Below are 22307 nucleotides of genomic sequence, written 5' to 3'. Positions count from 1 at the left end.
GTGGGCATACAAAGAGTCTTGACTCTGGGACAGGTTCTGGGAAAGCAACCAGCTGTCTGGGGCTTGCTTCTTGGTCCCTTCCCATACTGGCAGAGTTATCGGGCTGCTCTTGGCTCCCTATCATCTCAGACAGCTCACCACTGTCTCTCGTCAGGACATCCCCTCTCTCTGGTCTCTTGGCCACACCTAGTCATCTCCCTCCTTGATAACAGGGAGTGCTGGTCTTCTTCAGACTCCCCTTTTGCTCTTCCTTTCTGGGTCACTCTCAGGGTTAGCTCCCCTTCAGGGTCGCACTCCCAGGGTCCTTTTAGAATTCTCTTTTTTGCCCCCCTACCTTATACTTTCCAGCTGATAAATATGCATAAACTTATGCATAATCACATGGTGGGTGGAGGGTCTTTGCCACATTGCAGGTCTTTTCCCTCTCCCCATTTCTTTGGGGGGGGGGGGGGGGTCCTACCATGTCTGTATGCCAAGCTGTTATGCTAGAGTGTTTTTCTCTGTCTCAGATTGCCCCCCCCCCTCTTCCAAGGGTGGGGGTCTTTCTGAACTTTGGACTTGCCGATCCATGACTCCAGCTTAGTGCTTAGCCTCTTCATTGTCCTTCTGTCTTCTTTTTTATTTAAACAGGCACTTATATACAGACAGATCTAGATAAAGAATCCTTCAGTATATCAGGGCAAGGTTTCTTGTTTTTCCACTGAGACAGTGCTTTTGGGGCTATCAGTCTTTGACTGCATTCTTCTTTGACTATTATGCTTCATATTTGCTACTTTCAGTGGAAAACATGGGTTATCTCCCTACAACTTTATTTAGGAAAAATTCTAAAATTAAAGCTAAACATGGGGGCGGGGCCCAATATTTAAAAACAGATGAACTCAAACTTAAGAACCTAAGAGGTAGATTTTCAAAGGCCTATGTGGCTGGGCTGCGTGCGAGCTGCATAGATTTTCACAGGCCTGGAGCCATGTGTATATCTCCCAGTATATGCATTGTATAGGCCTTAGAAGAAAGGGGTGGGCCAGGACAGCGCCATTAAGGCAGAGTCCCGCTGAAGCATGTGCCGGGAATGAAGGACCCGTATAACCTGCTGCTGCTACAGACATTGGGTAAGTATTAAATACATTCTAGGGTAGTCAGCAGGGTTTTAGGGGTTGGGTCAGATAGGGTAAAAGGGAGGCAGGTTAAGTAGGGGGTTTAGGAAGTCTGCTCCTTTAGTGGAATGGCCTGGGAAGGAATAGGGAAAAGAGCCTATCGCATTGCTGCACACATCTACTGAAATCCTCCTCCCCTCCCTTATGCGCAAGAGACATGCGTGCCCCAATATAAAGTCATACGCATGGGTAGCGGATTTTAGAACATGCGCTTGTTGACTTGCGCATGTTACAAAATCAGCACATCCATGTGCGCGCACTGGCAACTACACGCACATCGATGCCCATGCATGGGCATTAAAATCTATCTTTAAGTTTTCAGCTGGAAATTGACATAAATATAGGCCTACTATTCATTTTCCTGGATTTAGGTTCTTAATTTAGGTGCCTAGTTCTGAAAATCAGTGCTAAGCTCTTAACTTGGTTATCTTGCCCTAACTCTGCCACTGTAGCCAACCACTTTTTAGGATCCTAAATTTAGGAGAATAACAAAATTAAGACTTTATATTTAGGCACTTAGCCCTAGTACATTTTAAAAAGGGCCAATTTAGGATCCTAATCCCTTTGAAAATTGGCCCTCAGGGAGGACAGTTTTCAAAAAGGATCTGGCTAGCTAAGTAAAGAGTTTGCTGGCTAGCTCACTTATTTGAAAACTGCCCTTGTGCTGAGCAACTGAATATAGCCAACTAGTTTTAGTAGGAAGTTATATTTAGCTGCTTTTAATGCAGGTGTTCCTGCGGGTGTGGTTAATTAGAGACGTAAACTATGTGTATTTAATTTGATTTTCAAATCATACACAGGAAGTTTCACCTGGAAACTCCAGCCATGCAAACAGCAGGGACAAAGTGTTCAGGAAGTTTTAAACCCCCATATCTGGAACTAATTTTCAAGAAGAAATTCCCAGCTTCTTTTTAAAAATGAGCTCAGTTTCAACATTACTTCCAACATGCTAAGAAGACATTGGAAATTCACAGATGATTATGCTGCATTTAGCAAGCTGTTAATTAACAACAGCTGAAGTCTTGAGACATTGAATTGGCAAATCGACATATAAAGAAGCAACAATAAGAGATCGAGTCCTCTTCATTAAATACAGTCCATGGTATCAACGCAAGAATAGTTATGAACCTGAGGCCTTTGTAGGGACAGAGAGAATACAGGATATAGCAGAAGTAAAATAGAGACTACAGAAACATCACTGGAACAACAGACCTGTGAAACAATTACAAAGTCTTGTGGACTGTGATTCAACTGTATCACAAAGTATCTTTCTTGAAGTCCAGCTCTATTGCAAGTGTGTCATTGTTTCATTACAAGCACTTTGTATATGTTTGAGAATGTTTTATGTAGCTATCTATACGTTATAAATGCATAACACTACAGAGAGTTTAGAAGCGGTGTGAATGAGGAATGATTGACTAGAGCAATTGATAGATATATGTGTGTTATTGTGCCAATTTTATTTTTTGAATTATTTTTTTAATAGCTTTGATATTCTTTGCCATTGTATAATGAAGTTTGCAACATTAAGCATCTTTCAAATCATTTAATTCATTAGTGATGCTACTTACCCTATTTTAGGGTTCTCTGATGGATATACCAATTAGGTACCCACATATTTTTATTTTATTTAAAGCTTAAATCCAATATAATGAATATGTAGTGTGGATATCTTGGAAATCTGACGGGCAATGCCTACATATTTTATACTTTTGATGTTACATGTAGATCACTGGTAATTATTGCTACCTATAGTTTTATACACTTATTTTTCCTTTCTTTTTTTCCTCAGATGATGATGAGCTGAACGCTAGTATACAATTCTTGTTTGAAACAATTGCATCTTACTGAACTAAGAAAATGAAGAAGTTCCTGCTAGTGGAGCCAGTAGTTGCTGTATACTCTTTTGCGAGTTTCCTCAGTTTTCCATTGATTCAGCAGTATGTTTATCGCAGGCTATGGGAACAAGTCAACAACTCCAGTTTTATCAATGGCCTAAATATCTCTCACTGCGAAATAAACGAAAGCCATCCAATCTACATTAAGCAAAAGGTTAGTAAAAATAAAATTGTTTAAATAGATTTCAAATTTCTGATGTATAAAGACACTGTAAATACGAGTTATTTTGGTGAAGGCAATCAAACCGGTAACCTTGAAAGAATGTGGCTACTATATTCTGATAGTTGATCTTCTTGTGGAACAACTCAGAAGTTGGCTACTAGATGGAATGAGGAATACATTAGGGATGTGAATCGTGTCCTCGATCGTCTTAACGATCGATTTCGGCTGGGAGGGGGAGGGAATCGTATTGTTGCCGTTTGGGGGGGTAAAATATCGTGAAAAATCGTTAAAAATCGAAAAATCGAAAAACCGGCACATTAAAACCCCCTAAAACCCACCCCCGACCCTTTAAATTAAATCCCCCACCCTCCCGAACCCCCCCCCCAAATAACTTAAATAACCTGCGGGTCCAGCGGCGGTCCGGAACGGCAGCGGTCCGGAACGGGCTCCTGCTCCTGAATCTTGTCGTCTTCAGCCGGCGCCATTTTCCAAAATGGCGCCGAAAAATGGCGGCGGCCATAGACGAAAAAGATTGGACGGCAGGAGGTCCTTCCGGACCCCCGCTGGACTTTTGGCAAGTCTCGTGGGGGTCAGGAGGCCCCCCACAAGCTGGCCAAAAGTTCCTGGAGGTCCAGCGGGGGTCAGGGAGCGATTTCCCGCCGCGAATCGTTTTCGTACGGAAAATGGCGCCGGCAGGAGATCGACTGCAGGAGGTCGTTCAGCGAGGCGCCGGAACCCTCGCTGAACGACCTCCTGCAGTCGATCTCCTGCCGGCGCCATTTTCCGTACGAAAACGATTCGCGGCGGGAAATCGCTCCCTGACCCCCGCTGGACCTCCAGGAACTTTTGGCCAGCTTGTGGGGGGCCTCCTGACCCCCACGAGACTTGCCAAAAGTCCAGCGGGGGTCCGGAAGGACCTCCTGCCGTCCAATCTTTTTCGTCTATGGCCGCCGCCATTTTTCGGCGCCATTTTGGAAAATGGCGCCGGCTGAAGACGACAAGATTCAGGAGCAGGAGCCCGTTCCGGACCGCTGCCGTTCCGGACCGCCGCTGGACCCGCAGGTTATTTAAGTTATTGGGGGTGGGGGATTTAATTTAAAGGGTCGGGGGTGGGTTTTAGGGGGTTTTAGTGTGCCGGCTCACGATTCTAACGATTTATAACGATAAATCGTTAGAATCTGTATTGTATTGTGTTCCATAACGGTTTAAGACGATATTAAAATTATCGGACGATAATTTTAATCGTCCTAAAACGATTCACATCCCTAGAATACATAGCATTCTGGATTACCCTGTGCTTCTGAAATGCTTCGGTTACTGTAGTTGAGTTCTGCTCAGCCAGTCAATTGATTTGATGTGTCATCCTTTTAGGAAATGTGGAAAGGGCCCCTTATTGAAAATTAAACTTCACCATAAACCTAAAAAAATATTAACCACTATGTTCTGCCTTGTGATTGATTGTGACGTTAATCTTAGGGATAATCACAACAAAAAGAAGCAGCTACCTCTCCAGTTAATCACCAACCAGATACAAGGAGAGAGGAGACACAATGTACTCTATAACTCCATAAACCGTAATCTCATAATTTTTAATCCCATCAAATGACAATATCATAGATCTTAAGCTCTTATTAAACTTTAATCTGCAGCCTCGCGCCACGCAATGGGCCACAGGCTGTATTCAGCCTTTAGAGCGTGTTGATTTTAATCATCTATTGTCATTTGTCATTAATATCTAACCTCAAATACTTTATTAATTTTTTTTAAAAGTTTTTAAATAGAATCTTATACTATTAGAATAGACGTTCTTACACACCATCATCAAACATCAAAAATTGAAGAGAATACTTAGCCAGCAAATCTGTTAAATCAATCAGCTATGCTGTTTTCAAATGTTCCCAACATGAATCATGTTTCAACTGAATCTCAGTCTTCTTCAGGGGAATTGTTTTAATCTCAAAAGGCCAAAATATTCTGTTAACCCTAAAAATTAAAAATTAAAAACAATCAAATTAGACGACCCAGCTTCAATTATAAATCTTTAAATCCCTTCTATTGGTGCAAAAATACTTCATAATAGACCATCCCAAACTCTTATTCTGCTAAACACTCACCCAGACACATATTTAGCATCTCTCAAGGGATTCAAACATGGCGCCACAGCGTCTTAGATGTCAAATTCAAACATTAACCCCACTAGTTTAAATGTATCACTCGAACTACGTCACAGGAAATCCGGGTTAGTCACTCAGTGTAGGAACTACAACTCCCACAATCCTTAATTAAAAGACACAGAACCAGCAAACTAGAAAACAGACCAATCAATATCTTTATTGAGTCCATTAGGGTCAACCGTATCAAAAAAATGTATCCACTTCTGTTCTCTTTGCAGTAGATACCCATCAAAGTCCCCCCCCATGATTGCAAGGTAATGGTTTTTCTATCACAGCAAATCTTAAATCATCAAAAGTATGATGGTACTGTAAACAATATTGTACTACTGGTGCTTCAACTTTGCCACACACAATGGCACTCCTATGCTCAATCATGTGGGTCTTCAAAGTGACTTATGCACTTTAGGTAGCATATATTGTTACGCCTGGGCTGAGTTCAGGGGTAGTGAGCACCACCCAAAGGGGTGGCTCCAGGTGGAGAGAGACAGGGATGGCTGGAAACCGTGGCTGGGTCAGGGCAGACAGCAAGAAGCAGTGTCTGGGTCTAGGCTGGGTCAGGGCAGGCGGCAGAGCAAGGCAGGTCAGAAGGCCCGTAGGCCACACACACACAGACGGCCCGTAGGCCAGACACCGTAAGCGGGGCAAGGCAGGTCAGAAGGCCCGTAGGCCACACACCGTGAGCGGGGCAAGGCAGGCCAGAAGGCCCGTAGGCCACACCCACACAGAAGGCCCGTAGGCCACACACCTGTAAGCGGGGCAAGGCAGGTCAGAAGGCCCGTAGGCCACACACACACACAGAAGGCCCGTAGGCCACACACCGTAAGCGGGGCAAGGCAGGTCAGTAGGCCCGTAGGCCACACACACACACAGAAGGCCCGTAAACCACACACCGTAAGCGGGGCAAGGCAGGTCAGTAGGCCCGTAGGCCACACACACACAGAGAAGGCCCGTAAACCACACACCGTAAGCGGGGCAAGGCAGGTCAGTAGGCCCGTAGGCCACACACACACAGAGAATAGAGCAGAGGGCCCGTAGGACCGCATGCACAGTAAGCAAGGCAGGGCAGGGCAGAAGGTCCGAAGACCATACACAGCACAAGGTAGAAGGCCCGAAGGCCGCGCAGGGCAAGGCAAGACAAGACAAGGTAGAAGGCCCGAAGGCCGCGCAAGGCAAGGCAAGGCAAGACCGAAGGCCCGAAGGCCACCAAGACTAGGCTAGACAAGACAAGGTAGAAGGCCTGAAGGCCGCGCAAGGCAAGGCAAGGCAAGACCGAAGGCCCGAAGGCCACCAAGACTAGGCTAGACAAGACAAGGTAGAAGGCCCGAAGGCCGCGCAAGGCAAGGCAAGACAGAAGGCCCGGAGGCCGCGCAAGGCAAGGCAAGACAGAAGGCCCGAAGGCCGCGCAAGGCAAGGCAAGACAGAAGGCCCGAAGGCCGCGCAAGGCAAGGCAAGACAGAAGGCCCGAAGGCCGCGCAAGGCAAGGCAAGACAGAAGGCCCGAAGGCCGCGCAAGGCAAGGCAAGACAGAAGGCCCGAAGGCCGCGCAAGGCAAGGCAAGACAGAAGGCCCGAAGGCCGCGCAAGGCAAGGCAAGACAGAAGGCCCGAAGGCCGCGCAAGGCAAGGAAAGGAAAGGCCCGAAGGCCACGCAAGGCAAGGAAAGGCCCGAAGGCCACGCAAGGCAAGGAAAGGAAAGGCCCGAAGGCAGGGCAAGGCAAGACAAGGTAGAAGGCCCGAAGGCCACGCAAGGCAGGCTAGAGCAGGGAGCCCAGGTGAGCTCGATGCCGAAGCACCGAGGCAACTGTCAGGCAGGGTTATAAGGGCACACCCAGAGCATAGAGTGGACAGAGGAGATGGACTGGGCCTGTCAGGAAAGCCAGCTCTAGAGGGACCCCTGGTGGTGAGGCGGTTGCACAGCAGCCACAGCCGTAACAGTACCCCCCCCTCAAGGCCTCCCCCTCCTCCAGGGTCCCATTTTTGCAGGGGGTACTCAAGAATAAAGTCAGACCCCTCCGGGGGCGATGCAGCAGGTTCAACTCCTTTCTGAGGCAGCAAGGCAGTCCATAACCCCTCCTGGGGTGATAAGGCAGGCACAACCCCAACCTGGGGCAGCAAAATCATCCATAACCCCTCCTGGGACAAGACGGCAGAGTTAGACCTCTTCTGGGGCAAGGTGGCAGGTTCCATTCCTTCCTGAGGCAACAAAACAGTCCATAACCCCTTCTGGGGTGACAAGGGGAACACAAACCCCACCTGGGGCAGTGAAATAGTCCATAACCCCTCTTGAGACGACAAGGCAGGTGCTAACCCCTCCTGTGACGACAGCAGGGACGGTCCGGACCCTTCCAGGGTCGGCATCAGGGCCGGCACAGACTCCTCCCGAGTCGGCAGCTGGATCGGTACAGCAGGCTCAGATGGTTGAACAACAAAGTCTGTTGGCAGGACCGGTTCGGACCCCTCCGGGGACTGCAACAGGGCCGGTTTGGACCCCTCCGGGGACTGCAACAGGGCCGGTTCAGTAGGCTCGGATGGCTGAGTCAGAAAGTCTGTCAGTAGGACCGGTTCAGACCCCTCCGGGGACGGCAGCAGGACCGGTTCAGTAGGCTCAGATGGCTGAATCAAAAAGTCTGTTGGCAGGACCGGTTCGGACCCCTCCGGGGACTGCAACAGGGCCGGTTTGGACCCCTCCGGGGACTGCAACAGGGCCAGTTCAGTAGGCTCGGATGGCTGAGTCAGAAAGTCTGTCAGTAGGACCGGTTCAGACCCCTCCGGGGACGGCAGCAGGACCGGTTCAGTAGGCTCAGATGGCTGAATCAAAAAGTCTGTCAGTAGGACCGGTTCGGACCCCTCCGGGGACTGCAACAGGGCCGGTTCGAGCCCCTCCGGGGGCGGAAGCAGGACCGGTTCAGACCCCTCCAGGGGCAGCAGCAAAACCGGTTCGGACCCCTCCGAGGACGGCAGCAAGGCCGGTTCGAGCCCCTCCGGGGGCGGAAGCAGGACCGGTTCAGACCCCTCCAGGGGCAGCAGCAAAACCGGTTCGGACCCCTCCGAGGACGGCAGCAAGGCCGGTTCGAGCCCCTCCGGGGGCGAAGCAGCGGGCTCGGACTCCACTCGAAGCGATGAAGCAGGCTCGAACACCTCTCCGGGCGTTGTAGCAGGTTCGGACCCCTCTCGGGGCGATGAAGCAGGCTCGGCGCCTTCTCGGGGCGATGAAGCAGGCTCGCACACCTCTCCGGGCGTTGTAGCAGGTTCGGACCCCTCTCGGGGCGATGAAGCAGGCTTGGCCCCCTCTTGGGGTGAGACAGCAGGCTTGGATCCCTCTTGGGGCGATGAAACAGGTTCAGGCCCCTCTCGGGGTGATGAAACAGGCTTGGACCCCTCGCAGGGTGATGCAGCAGAGTTGGACCCCTCTTGGGGTGATGAAACAGGTTCAGGCCCCTCTCGGGGTGATGAAACAGGTTCAGGCCCCTCTCGGGGTGATGAAACAGACTTGGAACCCTCTCGGGGTGATGAAACAGGTTCAGACCCCTCGCGGGGTGATGAAACAGGCTTGGACCCCTCGCGGGGTGATGAAACAGGCTTGGACCCCTCGCGGGGTGATGAAACAGGTTCAGGCCCCTCTCGGGATGATGAAACAGGCGTGGACCCCTTGCGGGGAGATGCAGCAGACTTGGACCCCTCTTGGGGTGATGAAACAGGTTCAGGCCTCTCATGGGGTAATGCAGCACGCTTGGAAGGCAGAGCAACAAGGTTAGAATTAAGGCGCAGGGAGGACAAAGATTGTACTGCCGTGGGCTTGATACTTTGAGCCAGAAGCTCCTGCTTTTGTTTCTGGAGGGGCTGCTTAGAGAGGGCACAGGCAGTTCTAGGACGTCTAAGGAAGGTGCTCGTTAGTGTCTTAAGTGCAGCTGTGGGAAGCAGAGCTCTGCTAGAGTTAATTACTTCTCTCAGCTTTCGTTTCTGAGGCTCTAGCGTGGAAGTTATAGAAGGCTTCTTAACCTGGTGAGTTCTAAGATTTTCAGAATTAATACTTGTTTCCTGGTAGCAAGTTTTTTCAAAAGTGTCCAGAGATGAAGTGCTAGAATGCTTAATCCACAAACTGCTACATGAAATAATGTTGCTAACTGGGCCAGAAGCTGAACGCCCGGTAGTAGAACTAGCTGAGCTTTTGGGAGAAACAGATGGCCCGTTAGCTTTGCAGCGGGGGCAGGGTTCGCCTGGAGGCAAAAGGCACGGAAGACAGGAACATTTCCACCATCCTGGCTGTGGAGTAGAACAGTTTAAACACTCTTGATAAACAGAGACATTCCTCTTATTGCAGTTACTGCACAACCAGTGTTCCTGACCAGCAAGTTGACAGGCTAGACAGTTCTGATAGCTTAGGTAATTCAAGGTCTGACAGGAATTGCAGGTATAAAACTTTGAAGGAGGCATCTTGTAATAGGGAAAAAAAAAAGGTTGACTCACCGGTTTAGCACACAGAGCTATCTCTTCCCCTGGAAATTTATGGCTTCGGCATACTGTTACGCTTGGGCTGAGTTCAGGGGTAGTGAGCACCACCCAAAGGGGTGGCTCCAGGTGGAGAGAGACAGGGATGGCTGGAAACCGTGGCTGGGTCAGGGCAGACAGCAAGAAGCAGTGTCTGGGTCTAGGCTGGGTCAGGGCAGGCGGCAGAGCAAGGCAGGTCAGAAGGCCCGTAGGCCACACACACACAGACGGCCCGTAGGCCAGACACCGTAAGCGGGGCAAGGCAGGTCAGAAGGCCCGTAGGCCACACACCGTGAGCGGGGCAAGGCAGGCCAGAAGGCCCGTAGGCCACACCCACACAGAAGGCCCGTAGGCCACACACCTGTAAGCGGGGCAAGGCAGGTCAGAAGGCCCGTAGGCCACACACACACACAGAAGGCCCGTAGGCCACACACCGTAAGCGGGGCAAGGCAGGTCAGTAGGCCCGTAGGCCACACACACACACAGAAGGCCCGTAAACCACACACCGTAAGCGGGGCAAGGCAGGTCAGTAGGCCCGTAGGCCACACACACACAGAGAAGGCCCGTAAACCACACACCGTAAGCGGGGCAAGGCAGGTCAGTAGGCCCGTAGGCCACACACACACAGAGAATAGAGCAGAGGGCCCGTAGGACCGCATGCACAGTAAGCAAGGCAGGGCAGGGCAGAAGGTCCGAAGACCATACACAGCACAAGGTAGAAGGCCCGAAGGCCGCGCAGGGCAAGGCAAGACAAGACAAGGTAGAAGGCCCGAAGGCCGCGCAAGGCAAGGCAAGGCAAGACCGAAGGCCCGAAGGCCACCAAGACTAGGCTAGACAAGACAAGGTAGAAGGCCCGAAGGCCGCGCAAGGCAAGGCAAGGCAAGACCGAAGGCCCGAAGGCCACCAAGACTAGGCTAGACAAGACAAGGTAGAAGGCCCGAAGGCCGCGCAAGGCAAGGCAAGACAGAAGGCCTGGAGGCCGCGCAAGGCAAGGCAAGACAGAAGGCCCGAAGGCCGCGCAAGGCAAGGCAAGACAGAAGGCCCGAAGGCCGCGCAAGGCAAGGCAAGACAGAAGGCCCGAAGGCCGCGCAAGGCAAGGCAAGACAGAAGGCCCGAAGGCCGCGCAAGGCAAGGCAAGACAGAAGGCCCGAAGGCCGCGCAAGGCAAGGCAAGACAGAAGGCCCGAAGGCCGCGCAAGGCAAGGCAAGACAGAAGGCCCGAAGGCCGCGCAAGGCAAGGCAAGACAGAAGGCCCGAAGGCCGCGCAAGGCAAGGCAAGACAGAAGGCCCGAAGGCCGCGCAAGGCAAGGAAAGGAAAGGCCCGAAGGCCACGCAAGGCAAGGAAAGGCCCGAAGGCCACGCAAGGCAAGGAAAGGAAAGGCCCGAAGGCAGGGCAAGGCAAGACAAGGTAGAAGGCCCGAAGGCCACGCAAGGCAGGCTAGAGCAGGGAGCCCAGGTGAGCTCGATGCCGAAGCACCGAGGCAACTGTCAGGCAGGGTTATAAGGGCACACCCAGAGCATAGAGTGGACAGAGGAGATGGACTGGGCCTGTCAGGAAAGCCAGCTCTAGAGGGACCCCTGGTGGTGAGGCGGTTGCACAGCAGCCACAGCCGTAACATATATAATACCGGTGTTTTAGGAATATCAACAGTCAAAAATCTTCTCACGTGATGTAATCCAAAATCTGGCAAATGCCATTTCAACCAAGAAATCTATTTCTTTTTTCAAATCATCAGTAGGATCTTCTATCAATCTGGAATAATATGTGGAGTCATTCACTTGTCGTGTCAATTCTGCACAGTAATCAACAACATCCATCACCACCACCGCACCTCCTTTGTCGGCGGCTTTTATTACAATTGAGAGAACTCTGGCTAAATCTAACAAAGCAGTCCGTTCAGCTCGAGAAATGTTTGACTCCGATTCAAACATATTAAATTTTTTTAAACCACGTATTTCTTTAACAACTAAGGGCCTCATTTTCCAATATCGCATTGGTAACGCATTAAGGGGCGTTTCCTATGCAAATGAGGCTTTTTTTGTGCAGCGGGGAAACTTCGCGTGCCGCGATGTTTTCGCGATTTGCGCAAATGTATTCGCGAATCGCGAAAACATCTTCGCGGTGCACGATAAAACAACCAAAGAATCATATATATGTGTGAGAGAGAGAGAGACAGCGAGCCTTGCTATAGTGTCTCTTCCTTAGACAGGTATTTGTATCCCTATGGGAGGCCCACCTAGTAACTCGAGGTGGGGATTAGGTATGAGTGTAGGGGGTTGGGGGCCACTTTCACATTCAACGTGAGACGTACGAACAGAACAGTGGTCTCTTGTGAAGATTTGCTGGCCTTCGGAGTAAGGAAACTCACTCCAAGATGAGATTTGGGCAATGTTCTCTCAAACTAGCTTGTTGTTGCCCAAGTAGAGTGTCCATCAAGCTAGTTTGAGAGAACATTGCCCAAATCTCATCTAGGAGTGAGTTTCCTTACTCCGAAGGCCAGCAAATCTTCACAAGAGACCACTGTTCTGTTCGTACATCTCACGTTGAATGTGAAAGTGGCCCCCAACCCCCTACACTCATACCTAATCCCCACCTCGAGTTACTAGGTGGGCCTCCCATAGGGATACAAATACCTGTCTAGGGAAGAGACACTATAGCAAGGCGCTCTCTCTCTCTCTCTCTCTCTCTCTCTCTCTCTCTCTCTCTCTCTCTCTCTCTCTCTCTCTCTCTCTCTCTCTCTCTCTCTCTCTCTCTCTCTCTCTCTCTCTCTCTCTCTCTTTTCCCCCCCCCCCCCCCTGCAGAACACTGAAACAGGCTGTCTGGAAACATCATGAACCTTTACTGGCCTCTAGCGCACAACATACCGCAAATGAAAGAGGTGTAGCTATTGGCCGCGTTAACACTGCGGCTGTTTCGTGGCACACGATAACTCTTTCCTACTTAACATATGCTCCACCCCAACTCCGCCCCCTAAATTAAAAATTTGCATTCGCAAATCGCGTTAACGGCTGTTAGCGCGCTTTGCGGAATTATCTCCTGCGGTAACTCCTTGGAAAATGACCCCCTAAATCTCGGAACATACTGATAGATGGTTCCATAACTCCAGGGGGACACCACTTTGATTTAGGAGTCACAACTGATGTATCTATAGTAGAAAAAGTTTGATCCATAAAATAAGTTCGTAGCCACAGCTGTCGAACAAATTTATGAAAATACTTTTCAACTTCAAAAAGATCAAATTTAACAGTTGGAACATCACGAACGTCCTCGCTGAAGAAGAGAAATCTGTGTCTCACTCAGACTATAAGAAGATAAATTAATCACAGTAAACTCACTCAATCCCGATCTTGTTGGGAACGGGTTATCAGTCGACTCTGTATCGGCTGATGGTGTGTAAGAACGTCGATTCTAATAGCTTAAGATTCTATTTAAAAACTTTTTAAAAAATTAATAAAGTATTTGAGGTTAGATATTAATGACAAATGACAATAGATGATTAAAATCAACACGCTCTAAAGGCTGAATACAGCCTGTGGCCCATTGCGTGGTGCGAGGCTGCAGATTAAAGTTTAATAAGAGCTTAAGATCTATGATATTGTCATTTGATGGGATTAAAAATTATGAGATTACGGGTTATGGAGTTATAGAGTACATTGTGTCTCCTCTCTCCTTGTATCTGGTTGGTGGTTAATCTTACGGTACATCATAAATTTACTTGGTTTAATTTGTCAATTTTTTTTAAATAGTAATTTACTATGGGCTGCTGCTCAGAATATTGATATAAATAGCACCTAAACTTCCATCTTCATTTAGAAATGTTCTGTGTAGGTATTGTTTATATAAGTGCTCTGATCAAGCGTCCATAGACCTCCCTTATAATACAAATTTTAAAAAACGGAAACCAATGAATTAATGTTGCATATAAAATACCTGCTTCTTAGTCAGGCACAGAACAGAAAAAGTGATTTTAATTTGTTTGCTTTCTTAAGGCATGATAAAGTTTGACAGCTTTACACCCATTGTCACATACAGTAAACCTATGTAGTCCCCCTCCCTGTCCTGCTAACAGGGATCAGGAGCTCACTGGGAAGTGCTGGGAATACAGTCTGACCCATGCTTCTGAGCAAAGTCTTTCAAGTCCCTTCAGCTTCCTCTAGAGGCTTTTGGCTTCTTCTAATAAATGAAACACACTGCATAAGACAGCTGTTCAAAAATGAATCCTTTTACTGAATGCTTGATTGCAGATGAAAGATCACAGATAGTACACTGCTAAAAAGTACACTTCCACACAGAAATAAAGTTTCAGAAAAAGAAATCATAGATACAGTCACTGATAAGTCTTTGTTACCTGGCAGTAGGTACTCTTAAACAGGGACCCTCCCTGAGCACTTCCCTTGAATGGTACCTGCAAATTGGATGCAGACTCCTTCACAGTAGGAAAACTGAACTCCTAGACTGATGCTTTCCTTTAAGAAGCAGCCCTATGGAACTTCTTCCTGTTCCTTATGACTCCCCATAAAATCCTCTTTATCTAAAACACTGAAGAAATCTGTCAGATGGAGGGGGATGGGGACTAATTTCCCTTTTCCTAAGCACATGTTCTCTGTTTCCTTGAAATATGTCAGAAGTCCATGCTTGGACTGCAAGACAAATCTTCCTGATCTTACTAGACCTGGGAACCCAACCCTTGGGATCACCAGCTAACTTCTTAGGACAGGAGACAAGTAGGAAGGAAATCGTTCTTGGAGAGAACCCTAAAGCACTCTAAGCCAAATGGGGTCATGAGTTTTGTTACACCACTTACAGGAGAAAGACACCTCCCATTGGGGAGTGTCAGATCTACCACTACACTGCTACTTTTCTGACCTCATCAACAAGAGTCCATGAAGTCAATAGCAAAGAACACTTCTGTGACTCCATTACACTAATAAGAACTAGTTTGTAAATGTTGTTTGGAACAACAGGGTTTTCTTCCACTGAAGTAATACACTTACCATATAATATCAGGAAGGACCAGAGGGTATACAATATTGAAGGGCAAATCTTTTTACTGTAATTATACATTGTAGTTTAGGAGAGTAGGCAGCTCCGGTCCTCGAGAGCGACAAGCAGATCTGGTTTTCAGGATATCTGCAATGAATTTGCATGAGATAGATTTGCCTTCATTTTGGCATGGAATGATTTATCACTGGAAGTGAAGCAGTAAACAGAGCTAATGCATTTTAGAAAGAAATCAAAAACCTGGTTGATGGTTTCAGAGGTGGGAAGAGAGTAAGATGGGCTTGATCTTCAATAGGATTGTATGGTGCACAGATATTTCAGACTGTAAGAGGTGGAGTATGTATGTTTGTTAATTTATTTTTATATGCTGGTATCTTATTGTTTTATTTGTATGACAGTGGTGGTTTTAAGCATTGTACATCACTTTGGGTGATTCATTTTGAATCTGGAAGGTGATTAACAAATTGTATAAAATAAAATTGTTTGCATGCAGTGCCTCATTTTATCTCATGAAAATTCATAGCGGATATCCTGAAAACCAAATTTGCTTGTGGTACTTGAGGACCAGAACTAATTATCCCTGAGTCTAGATACACTGGATAAAACTTGCTTTATAAAAGTTATGTGCATCAAATTATAGAGTCAAATGAAGCATTTGAAGATAAATTGCAAAAATGTGTTATGAAACAGGACAATGCAGACTATGTAGTTAATGCCAGCTATTTTATACAATATCCACTTGGTATGTTATGTCATTGTATTTCTTTCCTTCTTTGATGGTTTTCAGGAAGTCCAGCAAAGAGCTTCTCTCTTCTCAATGTTGGTGGATTTAAGTGGGTTGATTCCCAGTCTTCTGGTGGCACTGATCCTTGTAGTCTACAGTGATCGCCAGGGACGTAAAGCAGCTTTGCTTCTTCCTTCTATAGGAGCTTTTGTATCATCCTCCTTCTGCTTTGCAATGTCATATTTCTCTCTCACACTCTATCTTCTGTTTGCATCATCACTAATCAGTGGCTTTCTTGGCAGTTTTGCCACCTTTCTTGGGGGATGCTTTTCCTATATTGCAGACTTGTGCAATGAAGAAAAACAAAAAACTATACGTATAGCTCTGATTGACATGCTTCTTGGACTGGGAGGTGGATTAGCAGGACTCTCTTCCGGTTATTTCCTGAGAGAAATAGGCTTTGCCTGGACATTTCTGATCATATCTCTGCTTCATTTTTTAAATATTGGCTATATTATTTTTTGTCTAGAAGACACAGTAAAAGTATCAGCATCTCAACAACAAGCCTTCAATATAGAACACTTTAAAGAAATTATTTTTGCAGTGTTTATGTTTTTCAAAACATCCTCTTGTAGAAAACGAACTGTGATCATTCTGATGCTCAGTGCTTTCATAGCATACTTCTTTGCAAATTTAGGTGGATCTTCTGTTTTCATTTTCTTTGAGCTGGACTCTCCTCTCTGCTGGGATGAAGTTCTCATTGGTTGGGGCTCCTCTTTGTCTACTCTTCTTTTTCTGAGCAGTTTTGTAGGAGTATACTTATTTTCCTGCTACCTAAGGGATGCTTATATTGTGCTCATTGGGATTATTTCTTGGATCAGTGGAATAATCATGGCTGCATTTGCCACAACTACACAGACCATGTTTTTGGGTAAGTTTAAAATATATTTACATGCTCAGTGCAGAGTGTATATAGTTCTACTACTGCAAGGGGTGCTATACGTTCTGGGGAGTGAGCGAGAAATTAAAAAAAGAAACAAAATCCTAGAGAATAGATTTTGGTGTACAATATGATCGTGAGTCTTGCATGCCTCTGGTTTGTTAAACCCCTTTCACTGATTTTCAAAAGCATTTACACTCATAAAACCCAATTTTATGTGCAGAACTGGGATTTTAAAAATTAGCCTGGGGTTGTGCACACAATTCATTTACACCCACAAGAAAGAGGTGCTACAGACACGCAAGAGTTGGGCATTGAAATCATTTATGCACAAACTGTTTTGATTTTCAGAAGTGTGCATGGAAATATATACTCTGGAGGAGGTATAAATGTGTGCAATTTGTGATTGTTGTTCAAGAAGTGTTGCTTACTTTCTGCTGGGAGCATTGCCATGCTAAGGTGGCTAGTGATGCTTCTAGGTAAAGCATGTTAAAGGTGGCCACATCTCCATGTTGAAAGCCCCTGACTCCCCTGGTGGCCAGTGGTGACAAATCCCCCCACCTCTTTCTTGGCACATGAATATTCATTCCCCAGGCCCCCATAGTTAGTCCTGCCCCTGGCTAATACACCCATCCCTGCCTCCAAACATTTAAAATCCTCTTCTCTCTCCTCTCCTGCTTATATGAAATCCCCAGGGGACAGGCGCAATCTCTAGTCACTCCTGCCCCACTAAAAAAAAATAAATCAAAATGACGCTGGGTGACCTCACGCTCTCCTTTCCATAGGACCATTACTTTTACACTTTGTTTCAAAAGGGGGCTCTCCTTCCCGAATGAAGATCACTTAGCTATTTTTCTTCAGCACTGGTGCAGTTGCATCACCGGATGTTTTGTGTTACAGTGCGGCTGCCACTTTTGTTTTCTGCTATGCCTCTTCCAGTTCTGCGGTCCATGATGTCAAAAGTTGTTCTTGCTAATGAACAAGGTGAGTTGTCTTCTTAAAAGAAAAATGAATACTTAAAGGGGAGGACTACTTGGCTAGCCTAAAAACAATCATTGAGCACGTGTGGACTATTTGCTAAACCTACTCCTAGTACTCTTGATTCCTGCTTTTGATTACAGGTGTTCTCCTGGATGAATTATCGGGTTATAACTGCAGGTTAAAATGTTTTTCACTAATATAAAGACCTGTACATCAGAACAAAGGATTTGGATATGTGCTCAGCCATCCTTTGTTCTGTTTTTATGTGTCCCTGATTCAGATGAAATGTCTTTTTCTCTATAACAGATACTTGTATTTGCACCTTGGATGTAGCTTAAATGACAGGAACAGCAGGTTTCAGTTTGTCTGCTTTGCTTTGTGACAGAAGATGTGGATTGTTCAAGATTTTCTCACATTAGTATGACAATGTATTGTTTTGTCTATACATTCGACAGAGCTTAAAACTGAAATTAACTAGTTGGGCAAATGATGAGCTAAAATATTTCTGCCTCATGTGAATTGCTTCAGATTGTATTATTAGATATGGCTCAAGAAAGTACTGGACAGTATTAGGAAGCCATAGATTTATTCTTTCACCGCCTTGTTGTCATGTGGCAGTAACACTAGAAGAGGCTTTAAAGTCAGACTCATTTTCAGATTTAATAGCATTCCTACTTTGTGGAACTGCATGCCAAGAGAGATAAAGTTGGAAAGAGACTCAAAAAGGGAGTTAAAACATGGCCATTTCCAACAGATTAGAACATCATGGTAAAGAAATGCAGCAAGGGTTCAGCTAAAGGTCATTATATTATTTTTTTTTATAGCTTTTTAATTTTTTGTTAGAGTTCAGCATGACTTTATGAATATTTTTTAGAATGTTTTATAATGATTTTAACTTGATCTGTGTGTTATGTATTTTAAATTGTTAAGATAGAGGTTATCCTTTTGTGAAGATTTACAGATGTGCAGTGCTTAGAATGGATTTTTAATCTGTATTAAGGGTTTAAAAAAACTATTGCAATAAACAAATTTATTTTCATTGTAAAATCAATCACTAAAAGGTAAATTAGAAAAGTAGCACTAGTGACATTATCTGAGAGGATGAAAGCAAAGCTTGACTTGCTCTATAAAATCTAAATAGAAATATACAAAAGATCAGATACATCTATACATTTCATTCTCAAAATCATGAATAAGGAAAAAAAAAAGTTTGTCTCAAAAAAAACTGATCTGCACAGAATTGAATTCTCCAGGAATTGCTACACTGCAATAGATGTAACTTCTAGGTAGTGCCAAGGTAGCTGTCAGCTAAGTCTTGTTTCTGATATGTTAAAAAATGTTGCTGTCACAGGTACATATGGGAACAAAATGGTGTGACACACTGCTCCATAAAACAATCTTTCCATAGAATGAAAAGATACATATAATAGTTATGTGCTACAGGTTTGTGTGTTCTCCCATTTCACTGGACTCTGTGAACTTCTTGCTGACTGAGCTTGTGGGGAATAAGATAATGGTAGATGATTTTGAACTCCAAAGTTGTATAACCTAAGCTGGTTGCACTATAGGTCACTCTACTCATAGAAACACAGCCAACGACTCCGTTGTTCAGAGGCAGCTAGATTCATCCAAATTAAGGCCTGGATTTTCAAAGTTCGCAGAACTTAGAAAATCCGGCGGTAATGGGGGGGGGGGGGGGGGGGGGGGGGGAAGGCCTGCGAAAGCCGGCAATCGCACTGCCAGCTTTCGCAAACCAATAGCACCACCGTGAAAGGTGGTGCTATGGGCTGCATTACTGACGGCGATAAGGCTCCTTATCTTTATGCTGTCAGTGATGTCTTCGCGGCGTCCGCCCTGGGGCCGCCCCGACTCCGCAGACGCCACCCAGAACCCGCCCTTTTCGCGTGTGATACTTTTGGAAAATGACCCCCTAAATTTGGTGTGCACGGGGTGAAAATAAGGTGACAAGTCAGGTTTTGCCACATATCAACTGCCATAAAATTAGATATCTACTTAGAACAAAAGGTATTTGTCCAGCACCTGGCAACCTTTTCGATGTGAATATTTTTTTTATCTCTGAATTTTTCCATTAATTTTATCTTACCCTATAAGAAATGAGCCTTTTACATTTCTACAAACTGATTTAAATGTTCCCCTCGGTTAGTCACTCCTTAAAGGGGTATTACTGTTTATAAGGCAAGGCACAAAAAGGTTAGGGCTGTTTAGTTTGGAGAAGAGAGGGTTGAGGTGAGATATGATAGAGGTATATAAAATCATGAGTGGAGTAGAATGGGTAAACACAAATCAGTTATTTATTCTTTAAAAAAAAAAAGACTAGGGCACACTATATGATTTTACGAAGTAGCATATTTAAAGAAAATTAGAGAAAATATTTTTTTCACTCAAAATACAAATAAGTTCTGCAATTCATTGCCAGAGGATGTAATAAAGGCAGTTAGTAAAGCTGGGTTTAAAAAAGGTTTGGACAAATTCTTGGAAGAAAGTTGCATAAACTTATTAACCAGCTAGACTTGGGGAAAGAACGTCTTATCATTGGTGTAAATATGAGATCAATCTACTGTTTGGAATCTTCTCAGGTACTTATGACCTGAATTGGCCACTGTTGTAAACAGGATATTGGACTTGATGAACCTTTGGTATGACTCAATATCCATAAGAACTGCCATACTAACTATATTGTCTTTTAGCATCAGATCTAGATAAAATCATTCCTTTAACCTCACTTAAATTATTTTACTACATATTTCTTTTTACCTTTTTCTCCAATCTTTTTTTTTCTATTTCCCTACTGTAGCTCTCTTACCTTATTTTACTTTTTATTTTAAAATGGTTTATATTCTGCCTATATCAAGGACTTGTGCACACTTTCAGCACTTAAGACATAAGTTAGTGAGAGTGTAGTTTTATGTCCCACCTTTTTACAAACATTAGCATTTTGATGGATATTTTTCACTGCTTACCCAGTATAGTTCATTCCTGCAATCAAAGCCTTTTATTTATACCTACAAAGGTTTATTGGAGGCTGGGGCCATTTATGGAACAGTAAAAGGTTCTATGTCAAAGATGGCTTACATCTGTCTGTGGCAGGAAAAAGGATCCTAAGAGATAAATTCAAATCCTATGCCAGAAGGCATTTAAACTAGACAACAGGGGTGGCAGAAGGATATTGGCATATCAACCCCCCCCCCCCCCCCCAAAAAAAAAATAAATAAAAAAATAGAAAGGAAATGGGTGAAGGGGATAACAAAAATCAGATGAATAAGACACAAAACAAGTCCAAGAAAAGCAGCAACCTGAACGAGAGAAGCTAGAAAGCTATAAGCACAAATGCTTGTAGTCTGAGCAATAAAATCCCAGACCTGCAAGCCCTAATGGTGAAGGTGGACTTGGACACAGTTGCTGTTACAGACATGGTTCACTGAGTCTCATGATTGGGGTGCAGCCATACTAGGCTATAATTTGTTAAGGAAGGACAGAGAGGACAGAAAAGGGGGAGGAGTAGCTCTTTATGTCAAAAACAATATCCAAGCAACCGAACTGCAAGGAATATGGGGTAGAGAAGCATTATGGGCTGTCCTAAAACAAAGATGATGGTGCATCCATTTTTACTACAGTGGGTTACAGGCCTATGACTCAAACAGAAGAACTAGACAGAGATCTGGTTGAAGACATCCAAAATGTGGGAAAGAAGGGAGAAGTGTTGATTGTTTGAGATTTTAATCTGCTGGACATAGACACTGGAGAATCCCTTCTGCAGAATCTACCAGAATTATAGGGGTAGTGGATGCCTGCAAGGGGTTCTGTTCAAACAAATAGTAATGGAACCCATGAGGAGGTTATACTTGACTTAGTGCTCACTAACAGGGATAATGTCTCTAATGTCCGGGTTGGTGCCCACCTCAACACCATTGATCAAATGGTATGGCTTGATATCGCAAATAGGATACAGAAAAGCCACATGAAGACCCACATTTTGAACTTTAAAAATATTTTGTTGAAATGGAGAAGTACCTGGAGGAAGAACTAGAAGGCTGGGAGAAAATGAGAGATGTGGGCCAAACTAAAAGGTGCAATTAAAAAGGCAACTAATCTATATGTTAGAAAAGTAAACAAAAGCAAGAGAAATAAGAAACCTATCTGGCTCTCAAAGGAGTTGGCTAATAAAATAAAAGCAAAAAGAACAGCGTTCAAAAAATATAAAGGATCCCAAAGGGAGGTACACAAGGAAGAATATCTGGTGAAACTGAAGGAGATGAAGAAAGTAATCAAGAAAACCAAAAGTCAATTGGAAGAAAGGATTGCCAAAGAGATAAAAGCGAGGGGACAAAACATTTTTCAGATACATCAGAGAAAGGTCCAAAGTGGTATAGTGAAAATTGAAAGGTGAAAAGGATCAATGTGCATAGAGAGACAAAGATAAGGCGGAAATATTAAACAAATACTTTAATTTAGTGCACTGTTCACTGAAGACGACCCTGGAGAAGAACTGTTGCTAGTTAAGAAGACATTGAAGAAGGGTGGAGTAGACAAAACTCTGTTTACAGAAGAGAATGTATGGGAAGAACTAGGAAAACAAAAAGTGGACAAAGCCATGGGGTCTGATGAGGTTCATCCCAGGATACTGAGGGAGCTCAGAGATGTGCTGGCAGGTCTGCTGCATGATCTGTTCAATAGATCCCTGGAAAGGGGAGTGATGCTGAGTGATTGGAGAAGAGCAGTGGTGGTCCCGCTTCACAAAAGTGGTAGCAGAGAGGAGGCTGGAAACT

At 45.4% G+C, this 22307-nt stretch overlaps 1 protein-coding gene across 3 annotated transcripts in view; it reads left to right on the top strand.

Moving 5' to 3' along the window:
* LOC115092091 (solute carrier family 46 member 3-like) overlaps positions 1 to 22307 on the top strand; it is a 70630-nt gene that overhangs the window by 26666 nt on the left and 21657 nt on the right. For all 3 annotated transcript variants that reach the window (XM_029602610.1, XM_029602611.1, XM_029602612.1), the window contains exons 2-4: positions 2947 to 3206; positions 15663 to 16530; positions 17440 to 17523. In XM_029602610.1, the coding sequence (XP_029458470.1) occupies positions 3015 to 3206; positions 15663 to 16530; positions 17440 to 17523 (1144 nt within the window). In that variant the 5' untranslated portion in view covers positions 2947 to 3014. The remainder of the gene's footprint in view (positions 1 to 2946; positions 3207 to 15662; positions 16531 to 17439; positions 17524 to 22307) is intronic.

This window comes from Rhinatrema bivittatum, chromosome 5 (genome assembly GCF_901001135.1).
Source record: "Rhinatrema bivittatum chromosome 5, aRhiBiv1.1, whole genome shotgun sequence".
Lineage (NCBI taxonomy): Eukaryota > Metazoa > Chordata > Amphibia > Gymnophiona > Rhinatrematidae > Rhinatrema > Rhinatrema bivittatum.
Note: the sequence above shows the minus strand (reverse complement) of the source record. Positions and strands in the feature narration are given on the sequence as shown.